The 24,346-nt window shown below is 42.1% G+C and overlaps 1 protein-coding gene across 2 annotated transcripts in view; it reads left to right on the top strand.

Annotated features, from left to right (window-relative positions):
• Nucleotides 1–24,346, top strand: part of AFF2 (ALF transcription elongation factor 2) — a 531,080-nt gene that overhangs the window by 306,770 nt on the left and 199,964 nt on the right. For both annotated transcript variants that reach the window (XM_060249320.1, XM_060249319.1), the window contains exons 5-7: nucleotides 4,403–4,495; nucleotides 11,185–11,221; nucleotides 11,456–11,507. In XM_060249320.1, the coding sequence (XP_060105303.1) occupies nucleotides 4,403–4,495; nucleotides 11,185–11,221; nucleotides 11,456–11,507 (182 nt within the window). The remainder of the gene's footprint in view (nucleotides 1–4,402; nucleotides 4,496–11,184; nucleotides 11,222–11,455; nucleotides 11,508–24,346) is intronic.

Here is a 24,346-nt window from a genome sequence, read left to right as displayed (position 1 = left end):
TTGCCCAATGAAAGCATGAAAAATAACGAAGGGTGAAGACAAGCCTTGAGGGCCTCTTCCTTCCTCCCACTGATTTAACTCTTCCTTCGGAGAGCTTCAGAAAAATCCTTAAACTTTGATTCAGAGCCTGGGACATTCTGATAAATAGGTGGTGGCTGGAAATCTCCTGTGATTACAACCTTCGTCTAGATGCCAAATCAGTTCCCCTGGAGAAGATGCTTGCTTTGGAAGGTGAACCGTATGGCATTATACCCTATTGAAGTCCCTCCCTACCCCAAACCTCACCTTCCTCAGGCTCCATTCCCAAAACCTCCAGGTATCTCCCAACTCAGGGCTGGCAGTCCTACTGATAAAGTTGTTCCAAGGACCACTTGGGGTTGTCAGCAAACAGTTGGGAAATTCCTGGAGATTTTTTTTTGGGGGGGGGGTACAGATTTGGGGTTTGGGGAGGGGAGGGGACAGGGAGGAGAGGGACTTCAGCAGGGTGAAGCATCCAAAGATGCCTTAGGGTGCACCATCCAAAGCAATCATTTTCTCCAAGAGAACTTATCTCTGTATGCTAGGTATAAGTTGTAATTCTGGAGGCTCTTCAGATCCCATCTGGGAATTAGCAACACCTAGGATCACTGCCTGTAAAGCTTTTTGAATAGTTTCTGCTTCTGCTGCTGCTCTTATTACTGCTATCTTTATTAGGCAGAATCTAACAAATGAAAGCTTATAGTTGAATAAATCTCTTTGTTTTTAAGGCAACACAGCTCTCTCTCTGTCCCTCTCTCTCTCTCTCAGAAGACTATGACTTCTCCATTGGAATCTGTAGCCATGTTTATTGAAGGCAGTATACTAGGGAAGGTATGCAGAAAAATATGACTTTAAATTTTAGAGTAAGAAAAAGGACAGTAAATAGCCCGAGGAGGCCTGAGCTTGCTCCAGGGACCAGGTAGCATGGAATTTGAGAGCAACAGAGTAAGTTAGAAGAAAAATTGAACATAGGGAGATAGGGAAAATTTGTTCACTCAAGTTCCTGAGAGCTTAGTTGAATCCAGTTTTCACTGGGTATTGGTGTCTGGTAATTAAGCCAGAGGGAAAGGTTTGGTGTTTGTGGGAATTCCCAGATTGTTCATTCCCCCTGATGTGTTTCTTTGTGGGATGTAGGCTTGTTCTTAACCAACCAGGAGGTGATGGACAAAAAAATGAAACTAGGTGAAGGGCAGCCAGCCAAACGTCTGAAAAGAGAGCAATTTATCTGGATGTCTACTTCCATAACGCTCTTCTTTAGTTTCTGGCCTTTTCAATCTGAGTCCCTTTTTCTCTTCTATCCCATAACAGCATCAAACTTGCCTCGCAGAATTACACAACTTTCCTTCTGATTCTTTACATTCTCGTTGAGCGCTTTGGGAGCCATTAAACTGACAGCCCTACAGACAAATCATGGTCCATTTTTTTCCTGGTAGCTGTTCATTAAGCATCTTCTGTATATATCCTTCTCAGCTCCTTTCCTGAGGGCAACTACAGCTAGTTAAAGAAAGAGGAGGCTTGAGAAGCAAGCATGTCTAGCCTAATAATACAACACGTGGAGTCAATTAAAACAATGTTTAAATAATATTTCAGTAAGGAAGAGGCTTGAAAGGCAGATGCATCTGTTGAGCCAAAGCACCGTCTATGCCAACAAAACCCTTCGCGCTTAAGCAACTCTACATCTCATCCATCAGCAAAGACAATTCTGGAATTGTTTTAAAGTCCCAGACATGTGAAAATAAATCCTGATGATTTTGTGGACTAGCTTTCATTAAAACCTACCCTAAAATGTTATGCTTGTACACTCTTATTACACCCAAAGAATCTCTAAAGACTTTCACATTTGAAAACTGAATTATTCTTCACCTTCTCCCAAAATTAAAATAAAATTAAAAACCTTTATGATTTTCTGCTGAATTCCCGCAAAGTGTACGAGACACAGTGTTGCAGGCTTAGAACAAAAGTGAGTATTCTGCTCAGAGCGGTGTTGGGATTAAATTAGAGACCTATGGTAATATTTGCATATGTCATTGAAAGAAATGAACATGAACTTGCTTTTTACTTGAGCACTTTGTGTTAGATGTCCTACTCTACTTGCTCCTAACATACATTATACCAAAGTAGTTATGCTTACATATGAAAGTCTTGAGTCATTCTTGGGGTGGGGGGGATGGTTAATTTATCCTTTGAAATCATTTGAGTTGTCATCTTTTGGTTTCTTCACAATTAATTAGCAAATTTAGCAATGGTATATCAAACTAATCTTTACAGCTATGAGGGCTAGGAGGTTTTGTTTTGTTTTGAAAAGTTGTGATGTCTGAGAGTCTCTGTAGAGCCCTTCGAAAGAACTTCAAGGACACATGAAGTTTCATTGGCCATATCCACTGTTTGCTTAAACTAAGCTGTTCCTTTGAAACATATGTGAGTGACAAACCAACCACTAAATTTGGATGTCAAATGGAACATTTGAAGTGGGGCAGAAGAGTTGCCTGGGATTTGTTAGGTGATTTCTTCCCTTTGGAGTCCCTCAGAGATATAGATAGGTTTAATATATGATTCTGCCATTGGTGAAGGAGGACAAATCATGGAGATTTCTCTGTGTGCAAAGTGACATGTGTTAGTTATACCATGTCAGTAGTGATCAGATGGATACAGACCAGAAAAATTGAGGTCCATGGAGGTTCATAGTTCATTAATTTCATGAACCATGAACTTCCATTAGCTTCTCCAGTTTCTGAACCAGTTTGTGAGTTGCATGGGGACTCAGACATGGACTCAGCCCATTTCTGGGTTGCACTACACCTATGGCACTATGTCAGTGAGCTCAGGGGGCATTTAATGCCCCCAGCAGTGCAATCCTTAAGTGGGTTCTGGAAGCATTTAAATGCCTCCTGAGTTCACTCCCCAAGGACTGCCCCAAATGAACCACCTAAAAAAATTGTGGTCTGTGGTCAGTCCGTCAAAACAGCAAATGAATGGATTGGGCAAATAGACCACAAACTAGCCCCCAGTCCGTTATGAATTTTGGTCCATGGATCAGTCCGTGCCCATCCCTATTCAGGAGCTTGTTAGGCATAGTATTGTACATTTAACCATAAGCTGGCAGTGGAAGGATCTTCACACTTTCTATTAGCACAACAGCCACCAGTCAAAGCAACACAGGTTGTTATAGCTTGGAAATTGGGGACTGCCAAGGTGAGCCCTTGCTTGGTGGTGCTGTGTGGGAGATCCTGTGCCTGGAAGGCAACTTCTTGTGCTGTTGAAAACTGGAGCCCATTGTAACATCAGTCTGTGCTGTATCATTGATTGGCTGTGATGGGACAAGACAGTGGCGATTCATAATGTCATAGTTTTCCATTGTTATAAAGTCACCTTTACAACAGTGTTGTAAAGTCCATGCATTTGATGTTGCTTTGTTAAAAACGAGTTGAAATAAGTTGCATGGATTCCTCAGCCCCTGTATTCAGTTTCCCTCTTGGGAAAAGTCATTGATTGTTGAATATCGAGTGCCCTTCTCAACATTGCCTTTGCAAAATCCAACCACTTGTCTGTTAAAACTTTTTCCTCCTGACATCTGTTAAAGTCAATGAAAACAGAAGAACATTTTCCGTATTCTTATGGGCAAACAGCTTTGCATTTGATTGAAATTATCTTAATCTTGTCTTAATTTGAGGCAGAGCATGAATATATGTACACATAAAGTTGCCTAATACCAAATCAGACCCTTGGTCCATCAAAGTCAGTATTGTCTACATAGACTGGCAGCAGCTCTCCAGGGTCTCAGGCAGAGGTCTTTCTTATCACCTACTGCCAGATCATTTAACTGGAGATGCCAGGGGTTGAACCTAGGATCTTCTGCATGCCAAGCAGATGCTCTACCACTCAGCCATGGCTCTTCCCAAAAACAGTTCATTCAAAAAAATACTATAAAAACCTCTACATGTATTTAGTTCTTACAGAGCTTTTGCCATGCATTTATTGCCTTCATTTTGTGAGTTGATTTGTAATTTTTCAAATAAGGTGCTATTAGAAGCACTCATCTCCAGTTCAGAAGATACATTTCGATAAGAGCTGGCTTTTCATCAAACTAGACGTGATATCCATGTTACTTTTGGCAAAGCTGGCATTGTCACACTTTTTTCTAATGCTAAATAGCTGTGTCTTTTTAAATCTTTGTTTTCTCTCTATCACAAAATCATCTTATGTTTTGTCAAAAACAAAGGTTTGTTTTTTTAAGCAATAACTGGAAAATATTGTAACATATCACTGGAGACATGAGTTAATGTCTTTCTGAATACTCATTAAATTGTAAGCAAAGGTAATGAAAACATGGATTGGTGTATGTAATGCAAACTACATTCCTGGTTTCTTTTTCTGTTCTTGCTAGGAGATGACCCATTCCTGGCCTCCACCTCTCAGTGCTATCCACACACCTGGGAAGGCAGAACAGAATAAGTTTTCCATTCCAAACAAAGTGCAGGTATGCTATGGGCAGCCTTGATATTAGTTGTATGCCACAAATCCCATCCACTGCTTTGGGTGAATGAAATGTTGGGATTGAATTCACTGGCCCTGATCCAGCTCTATTTTTGCTCCAGATCTAACAATCAGGGCTGTAACCAGCTGTTCAGGCTAGTTGGGCCTTCCATATTTCCAGGTGGCCTTCAAGGAACTGAATTAAAATGATCAATTTCTCACTAACCCACTGAATACTCACAAACCCGTTTGCTAGACCCACACATTCTATTTGTGTTTTATTGTTTATGTATTGTTAGTGTCATAAACGTTTAGACTGGATAAGAACACTTACTCTTTCAGGGTTTTTTTATAACACTGTTAAAATGGACACCTTTCATTTACAAAGAAACTTCATTTATCCCTTCCCTCTAAAAAACATTGCTGTGCTCTGTTATGGTAACTAAAGCTGGAGAAGGGTGATAGTGATTTTTAATGCAAGATTTCATTGCACAAGTAAAAAACCCCTTATTTTTCAAAATATTATTAGATGGGGCCAACCAGTGCCTTGAGTAAATGGTGCAGCCTCCATTCTGGCTAGAACCCAGCTAATAGCCAAGAATGAAGATGTGACCCCAGAGCCGCATCAAAAGTTGCATTTGTTCAGATTTGGCACATCTAGATGCACATGTTTATCATTTTCAGATACAAATGTAGAAGCTTAGTTTCTGCACACAGAACTCTCCTGCTGAGTTTGTTCACTATAAGCAGACCAGGGCTTTTTTTTTTTACCAGGAACACACAGGAATGCAGTTCTGGCTGGCTTGGTGTCAGGGGATGTGGCTTAAAATGAAAATTAGTTCTTGCTGGTCTTTTTCTAAAAAAGCCCTGTGTGAAACAATGGCAACATCAGGGGGTGTGGCCTAATATGAAAATAAGTTCCTGCTGGGCTTTTTCTAAAAAAAATAGCCCTGAAGCAGACTAATATGAAATTAGAAAGAAAATATATTATTATATTGATAAATACTGACCAGTAACATGAGCACCAAAATAGCAAACCATGGCCACATTTAAATGGGGAGCGGGTGTACAATCCAGCCATGGTGAGTGTTTGTTTCCATCTTTTGGGGGGCAATGAGGGATGGGCACGAACCAGCTGATGAACTAAAATTCATCTTGAATATGGGACAGTTCATGGTTCGTGATAAAATGTTCGTGAACTGAAGAACCACCATGAACTATCACAAATTTTGATTCCATTCATGAAGAGCAGAATGCAGGGGTTTAGTGCCTGATTTCTGCTCTTCATGAAAAAAATCAGCTCCTTGGTGCTCAACTGTTTGGTTTAAATGTCTGGGAGCCATTTAAATTTCTGATTTATGTTTCCTGTGAAATACAATGGAGAGCAGAAAGCAGGAGTTTAAACTTTAAATGGGAGTTTAAAAGAGAGCCAGTTCGGTGTAGTGTTAAAACTGCAGACTCTAATATGAAAGAACTGGGTTTGATTCTCCACTCCTCCCCATGCAGGTGCTGGTGTGACCTTGGGTCAGTCACAAAGTTCTCTCAGGGCTGTTCTTCAAAGAGCAGTTCTCAAAAGAGCTCTCTGAGCCTCACCTACCTCACAGAGTGTCTGTTGTGGGGAAGGGAAGGTAAAGGACAGTGTAAGCTATTCTGCGACTCTGAGTGAAGGGTAGGGTATAAATCATATAGCATTGGAAAAAGTGCAGAAAAGGGGAACTAGTATGATTAAAGGGTTGGAACACTTTTCCTATGAAGAAAGGTTAAAACGCTTGAGGCTCTTTAGCTTGGAGAAACGTCAACTGCGGGGTGACATGATAGAGGTTTACAAGATTATGCAAGGGATAGAGAAGGTAGAGAAAGAAGTACTTTTCTCCCTTTCTCACAATACAAGAATTTGTGGGCATTCAATGAAATTGCTGAGCAATTGGGTTAGAACAGATAAAAGGAAGTACTTCTTCACCCAAAGGGTGATTAACATGTGAAATTCACTGCTACAGGAGGTGGCGGCAGCTACAAGCATAGACAGCTTCAAAAGGGGAATAGATAAGCATATGCAGCAGAGGTCCATCAGTGGCTATTAGCCACAGCTTATTGTTGGAACTCTCTGTCTGGGGCAGTGATGCTCTGTATTCCTGTGCTTGGGGGAGGCACAGTGGAAGGCCTTCTAGCCCCACTGGTGGACCTCTTGATGGCACTTGGGTTTTTTGGCCACTGTGTGACACAGAGTGTTGGACTGGATGGGTCACTGGCCTGATCCAACATGGCTTCTCTTATGTTCTTATCCAATCTCCTCCTTCTCCTCCTCCTCTTCTCCTTCATGACTCATAAACCTATACAAACTGGGTCAGTTCACAAGCCAACCTCCTAGTTTGTATCAATTCATGGTTCAGTTCATGGTTCAGCCACAAAACATGAACTGAACCACAAAATGCGGTTTGTGCTCATTCCTAGTGGCCTCCATAATTTGGTCACACCCTGGTTTTGAGGTCAGTTTGTGCATCATTGTGTTTCCCTGCCAGTGGGGGAATTAGAGAGTGATTTAAAACTGTGTTGCCATTTGTCACTGGCAAAGCTGTTCCACCATCCCTCCCTTTACATTACAGTATGGGATCTGCAGGCAGCTAAGCCAGAAGTTTCTACGACTGTCTCTAACTGGCCATCAGAGATTCTTTTAGTTTTGCCTCCTTCATAACGTAAGGGTGGGAGGAGAGTATTATTAAAAGAAGTTGGTCAGTATACAGGTAAGGACCTAAGTAATGCAACAGGATTGGTATGGACTTGTTACTAATTTAATTAGATCAGCAAGCAGCTAGATCTTAGGCTGAGGAAAGGTCACATGGGGTAATTTCCAAAACCCAGGTTCTTTCAGAGTTTGACTCAGGGCCATTTACCTTCCATTTATCCCTGATTATTTTTTCTACACTACCATTTGTCCCAGTTCAAATTGCCTGCCTGTCCCAGGTTATTAATTCTACATTTCAGCTCCTAGTCATCAACAGAGGGGAAGGGGGGAGGAGAGAAACAGTTCTCCCTTTAGGGGATCCAAAGACTGAGTGAAGGGGTGCCGTCACAGTTTGGTAGAGAGCACTCCATAGTATCAGGGGACAGCCAGACTTGGGACCCAGCACCCCAAAACCCTGGGGAGCAACACAGGAGAAAGCAAGGCAGGAAAGCTTCATGGGGGAAGGCATTCTCCTCCCTACGGGAGAAAAAGAATATCCTGGCAGTTTGACCTATGCTGCCCACTCAGTTCTCTCCTCCGCAATCAAGAAGGGGGAGCACCTGCACCACATTTGAGTCCTTCCAATCCATCCAATGTGGGTGGGGGAAGAAGATGGGTTGTTGGTGGCAACTGCATGGTGCACAACCCAAAATGGACAGCAAAGAAAAGAATGGGAAAATATATAATAGAACCCTCCTATCAAAATAGAGCTTATATAGGCCAACAGCAGTTTTCCCTCTAAGCTGAATTAGTGTGAGCTAGCTCACAGATTTTTGGCCTCCAGCTCACACATTTTTGTCTTAGCTCGGGAAGGATGACCCCAGAGCACACTAATTTATGCAGTAGCTCACAACTTGAACGTCAGTAGCTCACAACTTTAATGCCGGTAGCTCACAAAGTAGAATTTTTGCTCACAAGACACTGCAGCTTAGAGGGAACACCTGAAATTGCAGGTGGAGGGGTAAAGGAGTTGAAAGGTTCCAAACTGAGATAATACTGCTATGCTAATCTGCCCTGGGATTGCCTTTGAATGTGCAAGACAACTCTGGGGCAAACAGCGTTGTGATAACCCAGGACAACAGTGGAGTAACACTGGGGTGACCTCAATTGCATGTAGAAATGAAAAGATAAAATGAGGGGTGAACCCAAGTTCAATGTAGAATGTCCATTCTGGGATAGGTTTGAACCAGGATTAAAGGCCTAGTGGGAAATCACCCATGACCAGCCATTATGGGCTGATCAACCTAAGTTCCTAGGGTGGGAACATTCTTGGTGCTAAACATCCCAAACCCTCAAGCCAACAAGTGTGATCGGCAGCATCTCTCAGCACAGTTTGGTGTGCAGGCAAAGACAGGTGAAGAGTGGCTACATAACTGCTTGGAGCCAGGGTAGGATTGCCCTGACACTGGTGAACCCCTTTGGTTAGCCTCTTGGGGGAGGTAAAGAGTTTACCACCTGCAATTCAGTTTTAAAATTAATGAAGCCTTAGTATAAATCTAAGTTTGGTCTCTGTCAATGTCATCCTAGGAGTGCATTATTTGGAGTAAGGCCCATTGAATACACCTGAGTAGACCTGCTCTCTGAGTCTCTCTTTCTAATGTGGGGGACCAGGAAGCCCTTCAAATTAATATATTAAAGATAATAAATTATCACATGTGTGGCTCTCGTCTTTGGAAAGGAATAGGTTGGCTATACATTTTTCTTTACAAAACAGTTTTTAGAAGCAGTAGCAACTGCTTTGGAGCATGGCTTTTGCAAATGTGGGCACAAGACAGGCATTGTTATAGATCTCTTTAAATTAAATATTCCCACTAGAAGTGTAATAATGCAGTAGAAAAGGAGAGCAGTCATTTCTGCAATTTATTTTTCCCTTTGACACTCAGATATAAAGTGCCATGTTTACTGTTACGGCATGATTTGCTTAGCAAGGGATTGACTAGCAGTATGGTAGAATATTAGGAACTAATCATGCCCTGGGAGAAGGAACCGCAGAGGTCTTAATGATTTCAGCATCCTATAGTTCTGACACTTTTTATAAAACAGCGCTGAGCCATAGGACTGGATTGTTTGGCTTGGTTTTTAAAAGAATCGTTTAACTACCTCATAATTAAATAAGTAGGCACTGGTGCATGTTACCACAATTCACACTAAAAGCTCTATGTGTGATGGGTGAGTTAGTCACAAGCCCAAAGTTTGTGTTCTACCACACATTTGTCTTATTGAATGGCGATGTTAGTGCCCTACTCCCAGTGTGCTCCCAGTAAAGCATATACACATCTAAGCATTCCTTCTGGTTCCCATCTCATTTAAACATGCTTAGCAGATGTGCAGGCCCATGAGAATCAATGTGCTGTAGTGGTTAAAATTGGACTAGAACTTGGGTTCAAACCCCTACTCAGTTCATGCCAGTCATTCTCTCTCTCTCTCTTTCCACCTAAACTACCTCACAGGAATCCTGTTTGCATGTTACAGTGCACACACACATATCCTGCATGTACATCTGTTTGTAAGAAAGAGCCAACATGCTTTCACTGTACAAATGAAAATGGGGACCAGTACCTGAATATATGTGAGGTTTAAATCATACATTCAGCTTTAAGTGCATTGACTGCAGCATGAGAAAAATCAAACATACACCTTACACAAACTTTGCTATCACTTGTGATTAGGGCTAGAGGGCTTGTGAGGATAAAGCAGGAGTGAAGATAAACATGAAAACCACCATGTGCATTTGGGAGGAAGCACAGATCAAAATATTTATTTTAGTATATTTTTATGCTACCCTTCCTCCAAGGAGCTTAGGGCCACATACATGATTCTCTCAACTCCTCCATTTTATTTCCAGCAGTACCCTGGGGATTCAGTGAGGCTGAGAGAGAGGGCCTGGCACAAGGTCTCCCAGTGTGCTTCCATGGGAGAGTAGGGATCTGTACTTAGATTTCCCAGGGTTTAGTGCAACATTTTGCTCTGACATGGATGGCCCCAGCTAGCCTGATCTCATCAGATCATCTTGAAAGCTAAACAGGGTCCACCCTGGTTAGTACTTGGATGGGAGACCACCAGAGAAGCCAGGGTTGCTATGCAGAGACAGGTAATGGCAAACCAACTGTTCATGTCTTGCCTTGACATCCCTATGAAGTTTCTATATGTTGGCTGCAACTTGACAGTACTTTCTACCACCAGTCCAACCACTATACAACATTGCTACATACAGGGCTTTTTTTGTAGAAAAAAGCCCATCAGGGACTCATTTGCATATTAGGCCACACCCCATGATGTACCCATTGTTTTCCACAGGGCTTTTTTTGTAGAAAAAGCCCAGCAGGGACTAGTTTGCATATTAGGTCACACCCCCTGACACCAAGCCAGCCCATGCTTTCTAGCTTTAAAAAAAAAAGCCATGGCTTTTTTCCACCATGGTAGGGTGGAATTCTAGCAGGAGCTCCTTTGCATATTAGGCCACACACCCCTGATGTAGCCAATCCTCCAAGAGTATACAAGGCTTTTTTTAGTAAGCCCTTGGAGCATTGGCTATATAAGGGGTGTGTGGCCTAATATGCAAAGGAGCTCCTGCCAGAATTTACCCCTGTGGCTCTATATAAAGTCTGATTTGACATGTGCCAACCATGGTAGTGCATGAACTGGTGCATGTGGAAAGCACATTTAAACAAGATGAATGAGATCTGTGTTGAAAATCTGCATGGCAAAGTGCTTTTTTCCATGGTCCCATCTAATTTGAACTGGACCTTGATGTAAAGTCAACAGGTTTCTTTTTTTTGTCCAAATGAATGCATGTTCTGATGCTAAAATGAATGCACGTTTGGATGCTAATGTAGGTGAGAGGATACAGGCTTCAGTGAATTATCTGTCTTTGTTGATGTAGCCCTTGTACTATTAGTCTAATGAGTAAATATGGATCTTTCTCCTTAAGCTCCTAACTCATTTTGACATTTTGTTTGTTTTCCTTGCAGGATTCACAGCATCTGACCTCAGGATATAATGTACAAAGTAGGTCTTCATTGTCCTTAGTCTTAATGTCATTAAGATAAGGGTTGAAAAATTCATTTCCATGCTGCTGCAGTAGATTAGAGCTGTAATTTGTTTGGGTTTTTAAAAAGTATTTTGCATATTGTGTCATGTTCTGTTTTGAAGTACATCATAACATCACTTACAATTAGATGGAGTAGCACTTAACAGCAGAATCCATGGGCAATTATTTCAGGGTAGTTCTTTTCTTTGCAGAATGGAGTGAACCAGCTGGCAAAGTTGCAACCAAATCAGTGCCACAGAAATCGTAAGTAGTCTTTCTACCAGTCTTCAACTTTTTGAATATGATATGATCTGTGTCTTCATCTTGTAGCACTATAGTTCCAAAAAAATGTACTGGGAGAAATGAATTAAATACTCTTATGGCCCAAAGTGTACCTTTCAAAAGAGACTGCCAACCAGGTCTCTGCATGATTCATTGCCTATGTCCAATTAACCTCTCTTGGATGTAAATTATTCCACTTCATCTGCATTGTGTATGGTTGAAATATAAAGTAGGCTGCCTGTTGTACCTCTGTATGAGTCACTGCTCTGGACTTTCCTTCTTCCAGTCAGTTGGCAAATGGGAGAGGGTTTTATTGGTCTCCAGTTTCCTTCAGCTCAAGAGCATGAGCAGACTTAAGCTCTTAACTGCTGGTAAAGTGAGGTTACACTTTTTTAAAAAAAGAGAGAGAGAAATGGACTAGAGTTTGTTCATTAATGTTTATATGAAGCTGTCTTATTCTGACCATCAGTCCTCTAGCTCAACGCTGTCTGCTCTGACTGGCAGCTACCCTCCAGGCTCACAAAATAAATCCAAGCTTTCCTGTTACCTGAACTTATTGAACAAGAGGTGCCAGGAATTGAACTTGAGCCTTCTGCTTGCATCACGTGTGTTCTGTGACTGAACTGTGGTCCTCCTTTTCATAAGAAACTCTCTTAGGACTCACCTAAATATTCTGCATGATTGCGGGGGGGGGGGGCAGCATTGTGGCTGTTTCAAGAAAAGGTGCAGGAAGAAGCCCTTCCTCCCTGCCATGCTTTTGGTCAGAAACCAACTTGGGTCACACATAACGTATAGTGGAGCTCTTGCAGTGACTACTCTGACAATGAGTCCATCTAGTTTTGTATTGTCTACTTTGAGATCCTTTAACTAATGAGAACAGGAATCAAACCTGGCCAGTCTGCAAACAAAACATATATACACATCTACATCTATAACCAACATAAACATAATGAAAAAGGCATGTGTGAGAAACTCATTTGGTGACTAATATGGTAAGATTACTATATGGATTGTGCTGAATAAATAGCTTTTCCCACATTCCACATTTTTCTCATTCACAAGAGGACCAAAGCACAGGTTAGGCTGAAAACTTAAACCACCTTTCACTGAAAGGGAAGATTGGGCGGGGGTGCTGAAAAAACAGGGCACTGTCCATGTGCCCCCCCCCCTCCCGGGCAGGCTGCAGCCCTGGGCTGAATGCCGCAGCCACTTGGAGATGACTTGGAGACTGGTCACTGTCAGGCAAGCCGCACACCAAGGGGTAGCTGGATGGCCACAGGGCTGGTGGCACCTCTTGCAACCCAGTGTGGGCTACATTACAAAGGCAAAGATTGCATGTAGGAGAACTCTAAGAGAGGAGGCTGAACTAAGGAGCAGAACCCTGAAGCAAGAGGCCGCATCAAAAATCCTTTAGCGGGGGAACAGAGTGGAATGATACCTCCTCCTCCCTGCTTTGGAGGCTGTGGAGGCATTTTTTATTTTTTTTTGCCTGCTGGGACCGCCTGCAGGGCAGCATTCTTCTACCCTCTCTCACAGTTGTCTATTAGATTCTGTTTAGCAAGAAAAACTTAAACCACATTGTATTTGAGAATGCTCCAGCTTGTCAGCAGGGAAAAACAGAAGCCCAGGCTCACCATGTCAATCATTTCTTGCTTCTGGCAATAGAATGTTTAGGGACTCTGGGTACAGGCAACGAGGCACAGGCTATCGTCATTAATGCCTTTTGAGAGGAGTGCCATGAAACAGCTCCTGTCGTTTTATTTTTGCAAAACAGCACTGATTTTCTAGGGGGGGGGGGTTGGTAGGGAGGGAATGTTCAGGACTGTTAGCCACATGGAATCATGTGACACTTGTCACTGTCTGCCATTATGGGGTTGATGTCAACCTGTCAAGAAAGCACAAGAAGTTGCCGTTTAGGAGTACCAAAGCTGTGCCAACATTGTATCAATGTAAATCACTGCAGTAGCATAAAGATGCTTTTATTCCTTTAAGTGCATTAGTAGTGATTCCAAGTTTCTCATCTTTTGTGGTTTTGACCAGAAAACCCCCATTTAGATTCCACATCTTCTATGTGCAAATCAAACCAAAAGGTTCCCCCCCACACCAAAAAAAATTTCACAGCCTGTTCTGTTTCCTTGTCCTGAACTCTTCCAGTACAGTATACACATTTTTCAACACTTATTTGCGCATCAATAAATCACCGTTATACGTTATACATAGACCATCTGTAGAAGGTATTTACACTAGCCTTGTTCACATGTTATAGTGAATCCGCATACATTTGTTTGAGAAAAACAACCAACGTGGGTCCGCTTTACAAATGAAAATGGGGACCGGTACCTGGATAAATGCGTGCTTTCATTCACATAGTCATCGATACGTGTGTTGAATGTAACATGAGGATTACTCAAAGTAATTTTCAAGAAAAATCAAGTGTACACTGTACATGGATTGTACATGTGTTCACTATAATATGTGAATGTATGCATACATTGTGAATACAATCTGCAGAATGTGTGTACATAATACAAAGGAATCTCTAAAAGCAACAGCAAAATGTGGGCAGCAAAATAACTGGAAAAATACAAAAGACTGCAAACGAAAGGAAACCGAGACCAATTGTTCATCCTTAAATGTGTCAGGGCTCCTTTTTTGTACAGTATTTTGGATGAGGTGATCAGCAGTTTGTAACTGAGGCACGGCAGTCCTGGTGTATAGTTATATGCTCACGGGTGAGGGGTGGCGATGTTTCTGAGCTCAGTGGTATACAGTGCGTTTAATGGGACCAAAGCTCTCTATAGGAAGTCTGATATAAAACCCAAAGACATGGAGAATACATTTTATGAACCAGCCTCTCAGTGTTCTGCTGCTTGATCTAAGGTTCCAGCTCTATCAATCAAAATCCTGTGAGGAATGAACAGCCGTGTTATGAAAGGTGATGGATTTTACACATGACAGATCAAAGCTGCAATATAAAGTTACTTTTATTTTTAGTTTCCAAATGAAGATCAGCTAAGCCATAGCTGCTGCTTCTCTTTTTTCCCTACCAATACACTGTTGAGGCATCTTCTGTGAAGGAGGCTCTGTATGTGTGTGTTGTTTATGTTGGTTAGGAATCCATCTGTATTGCATAAATGGATCATATTTTGTGCTGGTTCCCCCCCCCCCCCGCCCCAGATTGAATTGCTTGCTTGGGAAGGCTGCTGAAATCCAATCAGTGGATGGGGTTTTCTGCTTGTAGTCAATGGAATTTGGCATCATACCTGAGCGCTGGAAGGAATTTCCCCTTAGTATAATAATGTAGTGTCAGGAGCTTAAATCTTTCCCGTTATTTATTATAATTACACTGTGATCTTCCTTTAAAAAGAAAAAAAAAAGCTCAGAGTGCTATTGTGGAGATGTTAGTACTGTCGCAGTCCACATCCTTTTAGTTTCAAAAATGCTGCAGCATCAGATGCTCCCAGATCATTCTCTGTGCCCATTCAAAACAATGGGACTTGAAAGTACTTTGTCTTTAGCATTACAAATATACAAATACAAATTAAAGTTACCACACCACTACTACCACTACTCTGCTACTGCTGTTATTACTTCTGTTAATCCACCACCACTCTCCTACTTCTACAAACACATTACAATTGCTGTTATGCTGCTTACTACTACCACACTTCTAATGCTACTACCACTCTGCTATTATTACAACTGACACTAGTATTAGGACTACTAAATAATAAATAGCAGTATCTTACATCCAAAGTGAAGTGCATTTGACTTGAAACATAAGGAGTTAAGCACATGCTCAACTCTTTTGCATTTAATTCTTCAGAATTTTACTTGGGTCATACCTAAGTATCATTGTTAATACAGACACACAAGTCCACATGATGAGTGTCAGATTGCTGTGATTTGTCACTAAAAGAAATCCTGTCTCCAGTGTCGCTTGGTTGTGCTTCTGATTTATAAAATTTGATCCTCTGGACACCCCCATTTTTTTTGTTTTTTATTCATTCATTCATTCATTCATTCATTCATTCATTCATTTATTAATTTATTTATTATCTTACTAGGAATAGGCCTGTTGTGAAGAAAAAATACAATGGGCTCTTGAAAGAGGCTCTGGGCAAGTGCCCGTCACCCTGCTGTCTTCCCACCCACCCGAATGAAGGCATTAACTTCTCTCTACCTCAAGGGGTAGCTTATCTCTGCTATCTAGAGCAGTTGTAAATCTGAGTGATCTCCAATGGTTCCCTAGGAGGAAACCATTGTCTTTCCCACCCCTCCACAGGCCCCACACCTTAAATATCCATGAATTTCCTAACCTGGAGTTGGCAACCCTATCTTCTTCCCTTTATATGCCCCTCTGACTTCAGCTTTCCATCTCCTTCCCCCTCCCTGCAGCCTCTACAAAGGCTGTCTTTCTCCATGGGAGGGCAAAGCAGCTTGCATCATTCTCTCACAACCCTGTGAGGTAGGTTAGACTGGAAGTCTGTGACTGGTCCAAAATCACTCGATCAGGTTCCACAGTAAGGACCTGGGTCCAGCAGATCCCACTCTGAAGCCCTAACTCCTATGCCCTCCTCAAACTCCACCACAGAATCTCCAGGAATTCTCACCAACCTGGAACTGGCCGCCATAGTCAGGAGTGGCCCCAGTGAGTTCTCCCTCAGAGGCCTGTAGTGAAACCTTTCAGACCATCTCTGACAGACTGTTTAATAGGGAGGAGTCCTCAGCTATTATATCAGTTTACATCATTCTCCTCTCTCCCCCCTTTGATCTGAACCACAACAATCCTGTAAGGCAGGTTAGGCTGGTTTGAAATCACCCAATCAGCTTCTACAGCCCTTACCTGGAGATTGACAACAGTGGTTCCCCAGAAGGAAAGGCCTCCCTCAGAGGCCTGTAGTGATACCTTAGAAACTCATGGGGTATTCTTATGGTCATCATATATGATTCTGCCTTGAATTGGAAGAGGTGGGCCTAAGGATGACCAACAGCTTTATGCTCTGAAGGGTGGTCTTTTCCATTAGGAAACCTGATAGATTTGCTTTTTACAGTTGTTAAGAGCACATTACCCATGAAACAGCTTGCTTTTTTGTTCTGTTTAGTTGTAAAGGCTTGGACCAGGTCCTTTTGGAAGCCCTCCAGGGCCTTTTTAAATCACGTACATCCTGCACTATCTGTCATACTGCTGAGCACTCTTAAGGACTTCCCTTAAAAGCCCAGCTGGAATGAAAGAATGTATGTTGGAAGTCATAATGTTATCCTTTCCTTGCCATCTAATAGCCTTTTAACACATTATTAAAAGGTTCCGCTCATGAGCTTAAGGATGCAACTAGAAAACATCTACTGCTGCAAACAGCAATCTCAGTTGAAACAGACAAACATAAAAATGATGCCTTGGTTTCTATGGTGCTTTGGGGAGCACATCTCATGCAACAGTAACAAAGTAGCTGTCAGGACTATGTCAGGTATGTGAGCAGTGTACCCAAATTAGGGTTGCCAATCCACAGTTGTGGGCAGGGGATCCCCTGATTTTGAGACTTTCCCCCCACTTCATGGATATCAGAAAGCGAGGGCAGGGGAGGGAAATGTCTGATGGGCACTTCATTATACCCAATGGAGACCAATTCCCATAGGGTATAATGGAGAATTGATCCATGGGTATCTGGGGCTCTGAGGGGAGTGGGGGAGGTGGCAATAGAGACACCTGATTTTCAGCATAGCATCTGGTGCCTCTCCTCAAAACACTCCCCAAGTTTCAAAGAGATAGGACAAGGGGGTCCAATTCTGTGAGCCCCAAAAGAAAGTTCCCCTATGCTTCATTATTTCCAAATCTTATAGCCAGAACTCCCTTCGGAATTCAATTGTGCTTGCCACCTTTGCTCCTTGCCCCACCCCCCAAAGTCTCCTGGCTCCACCCCAAAGGGGTGTCAGAAGGGGGTGGCCTAATATGTAAATGAATTCTTGCTGGGCTTTTTCTACAAAAAGCCCTATGTGAAACAATGGTGACATCAGGGGTGTGGTCTAATATGCAAATGAGTTCCTGCTGGGCTTTTTCTAGCAAAAAAAGCCCTATAGATCAGCATAATGAATGTCAAGAGAATGGACATTCTTTTTCATACAAAAAGAAAGTCTTTTCAAGTGGTTGGTATATATGGATTATTGAGGACCCAAGCATGCACTGATTTTGGCTGATGGTAGAAAGTGACATCAAGTCACAGCCAATGTATGACAGCCCATAGCATTTTCAAGACAAGATACAGAGGTGGATTGCCATAGCTTGCCTCTGTGTAGCAACTCTGGACTTCCTTAGTGGTTTCCCATCCAAGTATTAACCAGGGTCAACCCTGCTTAGCTTCTGCCACCTGACAAGGTCAGGCTAGCCTAAACCATCCAGATTAGAGCAGAGATTTTGACTACTGTGTGTGTGTTTGTGTGTGTGTGTTATAAGACCCATTTGCTAGGTGTCTATCTTTTCTGTCTGTCCTTTTCCATACCTTTCATTTCAGTCATTGCTCTTATGACTACAGTTTTGAGCAGTTCAACAACAAAGCAGCAATAAGAGGAATCGTAATGATGATAGCAACAATAAATGGTAGTAACAATAATGGTAAATACAATAAATATACCATAAATGACAATAATACAGCAATTACACCTATAACTGCTAGAATATCAAGTTATCTAGATCTAATTATTTGATTTGATTACATAAGAGAAAAACTTAGCAATGGCTAGGGTAGTATTTTGGTTGCTTCCAACCGAAAGAATCCGTAGCTTACAGTAGGCTGGAAAACTAGTCAGGATCTTTGAAAGGGGGAATTAAACATGATTCTGTACCTCAGAAATTTTGGACAGTCCAATAAACAATGAAGAAAAGTATCAAGCCTCCCTGTATCACAAGTGCAGATTCAATCCACTAATGGGACCTTTTCAGAGTACCAAAGAGTTCTGCTATTGGGACTGAGTAAGCATGAAGGCTAATTGATATTTAGGAACCATCAGGAAATCAAGGTAAGCTGGGCTAAATTTTGAATACACCAGTCCCAAATAGAGGGGAGAGAAAACTCTACAAGCATGAAATCTAGTGCTGGATTCATCCAAAGCAAAAGATGTCTCAAGATCAGATTTCTAATTGAGGTGAGAAAGAGACAATCTGTAACGTACTGAGACGGGAGACGTTGGTAGGGCAACATGCTTTAATGGAGACACGTTACAAGAGAGAGAGCACGCGGGCCGGGTCCCGCTTATATACATTCCCGGAACTTCTTCCCCGACAGGCCAGCCCAATCCTGGCCTGTTGAACTTCCCGCTGCTGCTGGTGATTGGCGGGCTCAGCGCTTCCCGCGGAGTCGCCTGGTGTCCCCAGTCGCCTCCGCTGTCCGGCTACGCGGACTAACGCTATTGCATCATAACGAAATGGTTGCTGCATTGCGTTATAACGAAATGGTTGCCGCATTGCGTTATAACGAAATGGTTGCCGCCTTATGCTATCGCAATACGCTACACAATCAATATCATTAGGGGAAATCCCTAGGCAGCCCAGAATCATAGAAAGTTACCAGTTTCTGACAAGATGTTTTAAAGGTGTCCTTCCTCAACAGATAGAGTCCACTCATTCTTGGAGTGACAAAAGATAGCTTAAGCCAAAATCTAAAGGCAAATGCCCAGGCCCTTGCCTTGCACACATAGTTTGGTCATTTTTTGACCCTAACCTGTGAGCCGCCCTGAGCCTGCCTTCGGTGGGGAGAGCAGGATATTAAATAAATAAATAGTTCAGCTCTCAGTACAGTTCCTGCCATGCAGCGAGGGGCTCCCATAATTATTTGAAAAAATCTGTCAGAAAAAGATATTGAGCCAATCATGACAACCAGAAATCCAGATTGGGGCACCATATAGCAACTGGGCTTCTACCTTAACTTTATATACTATGGGCGTTTTCGCACTCACCTTCAAGTGGCGGAGCAGCCAAAAGAGCCGGCGACTTCCGTCGCAAAAGCCGCTCAAACGTTTTCCTGCTTCTTGGCGGTTTCCGTTTGAGCGGGTTTCGCGACGGAACTTTCCGGCTCTTTTGGCTGCTCCGGCGCTTCTTATGCGAAATCCCTGCAGATCCTCCGGCGTGAAGAGGGTGGTCGTGCCACTTGAAGGTGAGTGCGAAAACGCCCTATGAGTGCTGCAGGTATATATTGACCTCCTTTAGAAAAGGAAAAAATGGATTATTGCATTAATCATTCATTTGCTGCTAGCTGCTGGGCCTCCTCTATGTGTGGTTTCCATGACAGATTATAGCAGGGGTGGCCAAGCTGTGGCTCAGGAGCCACATGTGGCTCTTTCATACATATTGTGTGGCTCTTGAAGCCCTTGCCACCCTGTTGGTCAGCTTGGAGAAGGCATTTGTCTCTTTAAATCACTTCGCCAAGCCAGCAGCTTGGAGAATGCATTTCAACTTAAAGTTGCCTTCTTTCCACTTATCCCTTCCCTTTTTATTTGCCTTCCTTCCTTGTCTTGCAGCTCTCAAACATCTGACGTTCATGTCTTGTGGCTCTCAAACATCTGATGTTTATTGTATGTGGCTCCTAAGTTAAGAATCTTTGGCCACCTCTGGATCATAGCAAAAGAGTATTCCCAAATATTGAAATTGTTTAACTTGCTCTAATTTACCGGTTACAGAGTGGAGGTCACTTGGTAAAAAATCAGGACCTTAGACTTACTGATTTCCAATTCCCCCCCCCCCCAATACAATAGTGAGAAAAAGATTTCAACAAATGGCAAAGGCCAACAGGAGTTCTGGAAGGCTGGGACAGTTTTATCCTGCCCTTCCTTCCAGGAAGTTTGGGGTAGCCTACATTGCACTCTCTTACTTCATTTTTTTCTCACATCTACACTGTAAGTTAAGTTAGGTTGAGAGAAAGCGAGTGTCCCAGGTCACCATGGCGAGCTCCCATGGCAGAGTAAAAACATTTCCCTTTGCTTGTATCGAAAGATTTCCACCTTGAGCATCACTGCTTGACTCCGCTACGTCAACACTTTAACAAAGCCCAAATCAGAAAGGTGTCTTTAAAGAGCTACAAAATGAGCAAAGGGCCATTCTTGAGCTTGTTTTATGGCACAGGGTCTCTCGTTATAAAGCGGGAGTTTTCAGTGATAATTGCCACTAGATTCCTAAGCCCAAAGATTCCAAGTATACTTGATGGAGGTCTTTGAAAACAGAAACACGCTTTGCGATATCTCTGCACTCTCAAAGAGTGTTTCATCTTATCTGTTTGGAACTTTTCTGCCATGTCAAAAGGGAGCCACCTGGGAGCAGACAAAACAAAATTTGGCAACGTCTCTGTACTATGAATTAAAGGTAATTCATTCTTTGAAATGAATCAGCGGGAGCCCCTTATGAAGAGCAATCAGGCGTCAAGAGGGTTTTTACTGCAAGCTTTTCATATTGGGTAATGTGACAACAATCAATATTGCCGTTCAGAACATTCAAATCAAAATGCGGTTGTGTAATCTAGAAGCTTACAAGGAACATTAAATGCTGGAATTTAGTCAGGGCTGGCATGTGAATTCCCTTTTCACCCACTAGAGCTTCCTGCTTTTTGCAAACGCTTTATGTTTGTGTGTGATGTGAAATGCACCTACGCTTAACTAAACTTTGTCAATCAAATAATTTGCTCAAGGGACACTTCATATCGAGAGATTTTTCTACTCACAACTAACATTCTGGAGCTATCACTATGGGTTGTGTGTACCATGAGCTCATTATGAACACTGGGCTAGATCCTGTGGATCTGTGTCACTAATAGTGGGGTTTTCCCCTTTTTCAAGAGACTCTTGCAACAGAGGGAGGCTCTTTGCACTGGGGGGAAGGAATGGGTCCACAGGATCCAATCCAATGTCTCAGAAGGCTGATTCACACATGCATGGACATCACTAGGTTTCTCTGCACTTGATGACTGGCAGTTGAATGGGTGAACTCCACAGAATAGCATTGTATTACAAATATTCTGTCTGTCATGAAGTATTCATGGGCCAAGAGGTGCACAAAGAGTTGCTAAGGTGTCTTGTTTTCTGTAAGTGAAAGACAGCCCCGGAGGCTGTGAGGAGCAACAGAAGAGCAGCATCCAAGATCCATCTGTTTGTCTTCTGGTCATATTTCTGCTCAGAATTGCCCTCTCTAAACTGCTTTCCCACCCCATGGGAAAAATCTTACTTTTCCCTCCAGGGAAAAAAGTAGTGGGGGGATTTGAGTATGCAAAGTGTGGGAGGGGCAAAATAAGAAGCTGCCCTTCTCCCTGCTAGTTCTGTGTTGAAATGGCATCATCCAGCTGCTTTTAAGTTAAAACTTCTGAAGAACACTCACAAATATAGTTTGACACTGTGATGTACCATTCACAAGTGCAGTTAAGCACCTTGGCATTGCAGTCACCAAGGGATGAACATGGATAAACCATGCTCAGTGGCTTGTAAGACATTTTGTATTCTTACATGCTGCCACGTTTTTACTCACTCTCTGACTGCGTGAAGGAAGATCCAGGCTTGATGAGCTCTAACTTAGTGTGATGCTAAATTTGCCTCAAAAGATGAGCCTTAATCACAGTATTGCATATGATTTTGCAATAAAATTTATAGCCGGCTCCAAAAACAGGATTACTTGCTGGAGCCAGGAGATCTGTATACAGAGTTCACCACTGGGACTGCTGTTCTGATGTTGCATTAACAACAGCAAAAGCTGGTAGCACCATGAGAGCTCTCAGTCTGCATACCCTATCTTTCCTTTTGAGGCTTTTTTTTTTCCCAAGGACCCTTCCAAATTCTACAGCCTTAATTGCTTCAATTTGGGTACCCAAAATATCTGTCAAGGGCTGTGATCACACACATACACACAATAATGACTTTCCATCTACTTTCAGTGCACTTTCCAACTGGATTTTTACTGTGTGAATTGGCAAAATCCAGTTGGAAACTGCACAGAAAGTGGATTGGAAGTGCATTATTTAGTGTATGTGATTTCAGCCATGGTCTTCGTGGAACACCCAGGTAGTTCAAATGTGGTTTTACGTATTTTCTCGATAGACATTCTTCTTCCTCGAGAATAGGACTTGTACACCATGCTCTTCTGCCTGATGAGCAACCAGGTTTAAAAAGGGCGTGACCAAATGCTTCCTCTCTTTTTCTGTTGCCTTAAATTGTTTCTTTGCTTTCTAAGTTTGTAGATTTCTTTGGATTGTGTATGCCTGCTTATATTTTTATTGCACAATTCACAAAGTGCTGGTGTGTACCATGGTATATCATATATATAGCATAATGCTGATTTATTGACACACAGAAACCATGACAATTGTATACAAATGATAAGAGATATTTGGTTCAAGGAAACAAAAAACAATGTGAAAAAATAATCGCAAATTTGATTCGCACAAGGGACAAAAGAAATTGAAATAGTGATTTGGGACATCAAAATGACAGGAACCAGAAATTTGAAATTGTCCCCTTGTTCACAAAGTAAGGGGTTATGGGTTTTTTTCAGGTTCTTATTGATGAATAATTTCCAAAAAATGGGAAGTTATCACAGCATGCAGTATACTAGGATATAGCCATTCTCTGGGTTGTGCTAATTTTTAATTTTCATTAGTTTTAGCATGCAGATGCATTAAGCATGTGACACTCCTCCTATATCATCTCAAGTGGTACAGCCCACTCTACCACCTCATTTTGTAGACCGGACTTCAAGGGAGTGGTGTTAGAAAAAACCTTTTTCTGCCTGGAACTCTAGAGAGCCTTGACCAATCAAAGTCAATGATACTGAACTAACTCTCTATCTCATACTTCTTAATTTACTAGTTTTAATCAGATTACTAAAATATAAGGAACTAAACCCCATTTGAACAGCTGCGAAAATCTAGCACGAATGCATAAAATTTCACAACTGAAAGAGTGATACTGAACTAGACAGACCAATGGTCTGACTTGATGTTAGGGAACTTCATATGGGCTACAAACAGGTTTGAAAAGAGATGAGCATTCAGAAAGGCAGCAAGAACTGTGATGAACATCTCAGTTCCTTGGCAAGCAATACCTTTGGCAAAGAACATGTTTATAGGCAAGCATTCAGTGCAGCCATCACAATAAACCATTTAGATTATATTTAATACAGTCAAATAATTAAGATTGGTGTGTCCCTGCAGATGAGGCCATTCTTCAAAATAATTTCCAAATGAGTCTTTTAATTTGTTTTCATTATTCAAATGGCTCACATGCATTTTAACCTCTCCGTCACAATAAAATATCTGCTAGCCCAGTCTGACAAATTGGCTGCTTGAGACATATTTATAAATTACTTTAAAAGATTCTATGACAAGAAGAATTTAATTTTGTTATATTTTAATAATCAACTGCTGAATAATTTACATGAGTATCTCAGGCCTAATTGGTGCTTTAAAGGGGCAAGAACAAATGGTTCTACTGGGAAAACAAAGATGGAGAAATGCAGCCTACACGTGTAGGACTGGCAAATATAAAATCCATAAACTCCTGCCATTGTGAATGCTAGGGTAGCCAGGTTGTTGTAGGAGGCAGAGCAAGGGACAGACATGATGTCACATGCCACATTGACATCACTTCTGGGTAAGAACCCACATGTGATGTCAGTGCATCAACCAACTCTCTGAGCATTGATGTTGCCCTGAACTGAGGTGTAGAGTGCTAGGCTTCCCAGACAAGCCAGCAAGTGCATCTTGACCAGCTCCAGTGCATGATGCTTTTGCTTCCGCTGTGATTTTGACAAGATGTTAAACCTGATCTTGCCTAGGAGTGTGGCATCTGCCATC

This window comes from Heteronotia binoei, chromosome 11, assembly GCF_032191835.1.
Source record: "Heteronotia binoei isolate CCM8104 ecotype False Entrance Well chromosome 11, APGP_CSIRO_Hbin_v1, whole genome shotgun sequence".
Lineage (NCBI taxonomy): Eukaryota > Metazoa > Chordata > Lepidosauria > Squamata > Gekkonidae > Heteronotia > Heteronotia binoei.
This window is presented reverse-complemented; position numbering and strand designations above follow the sequence as displayed.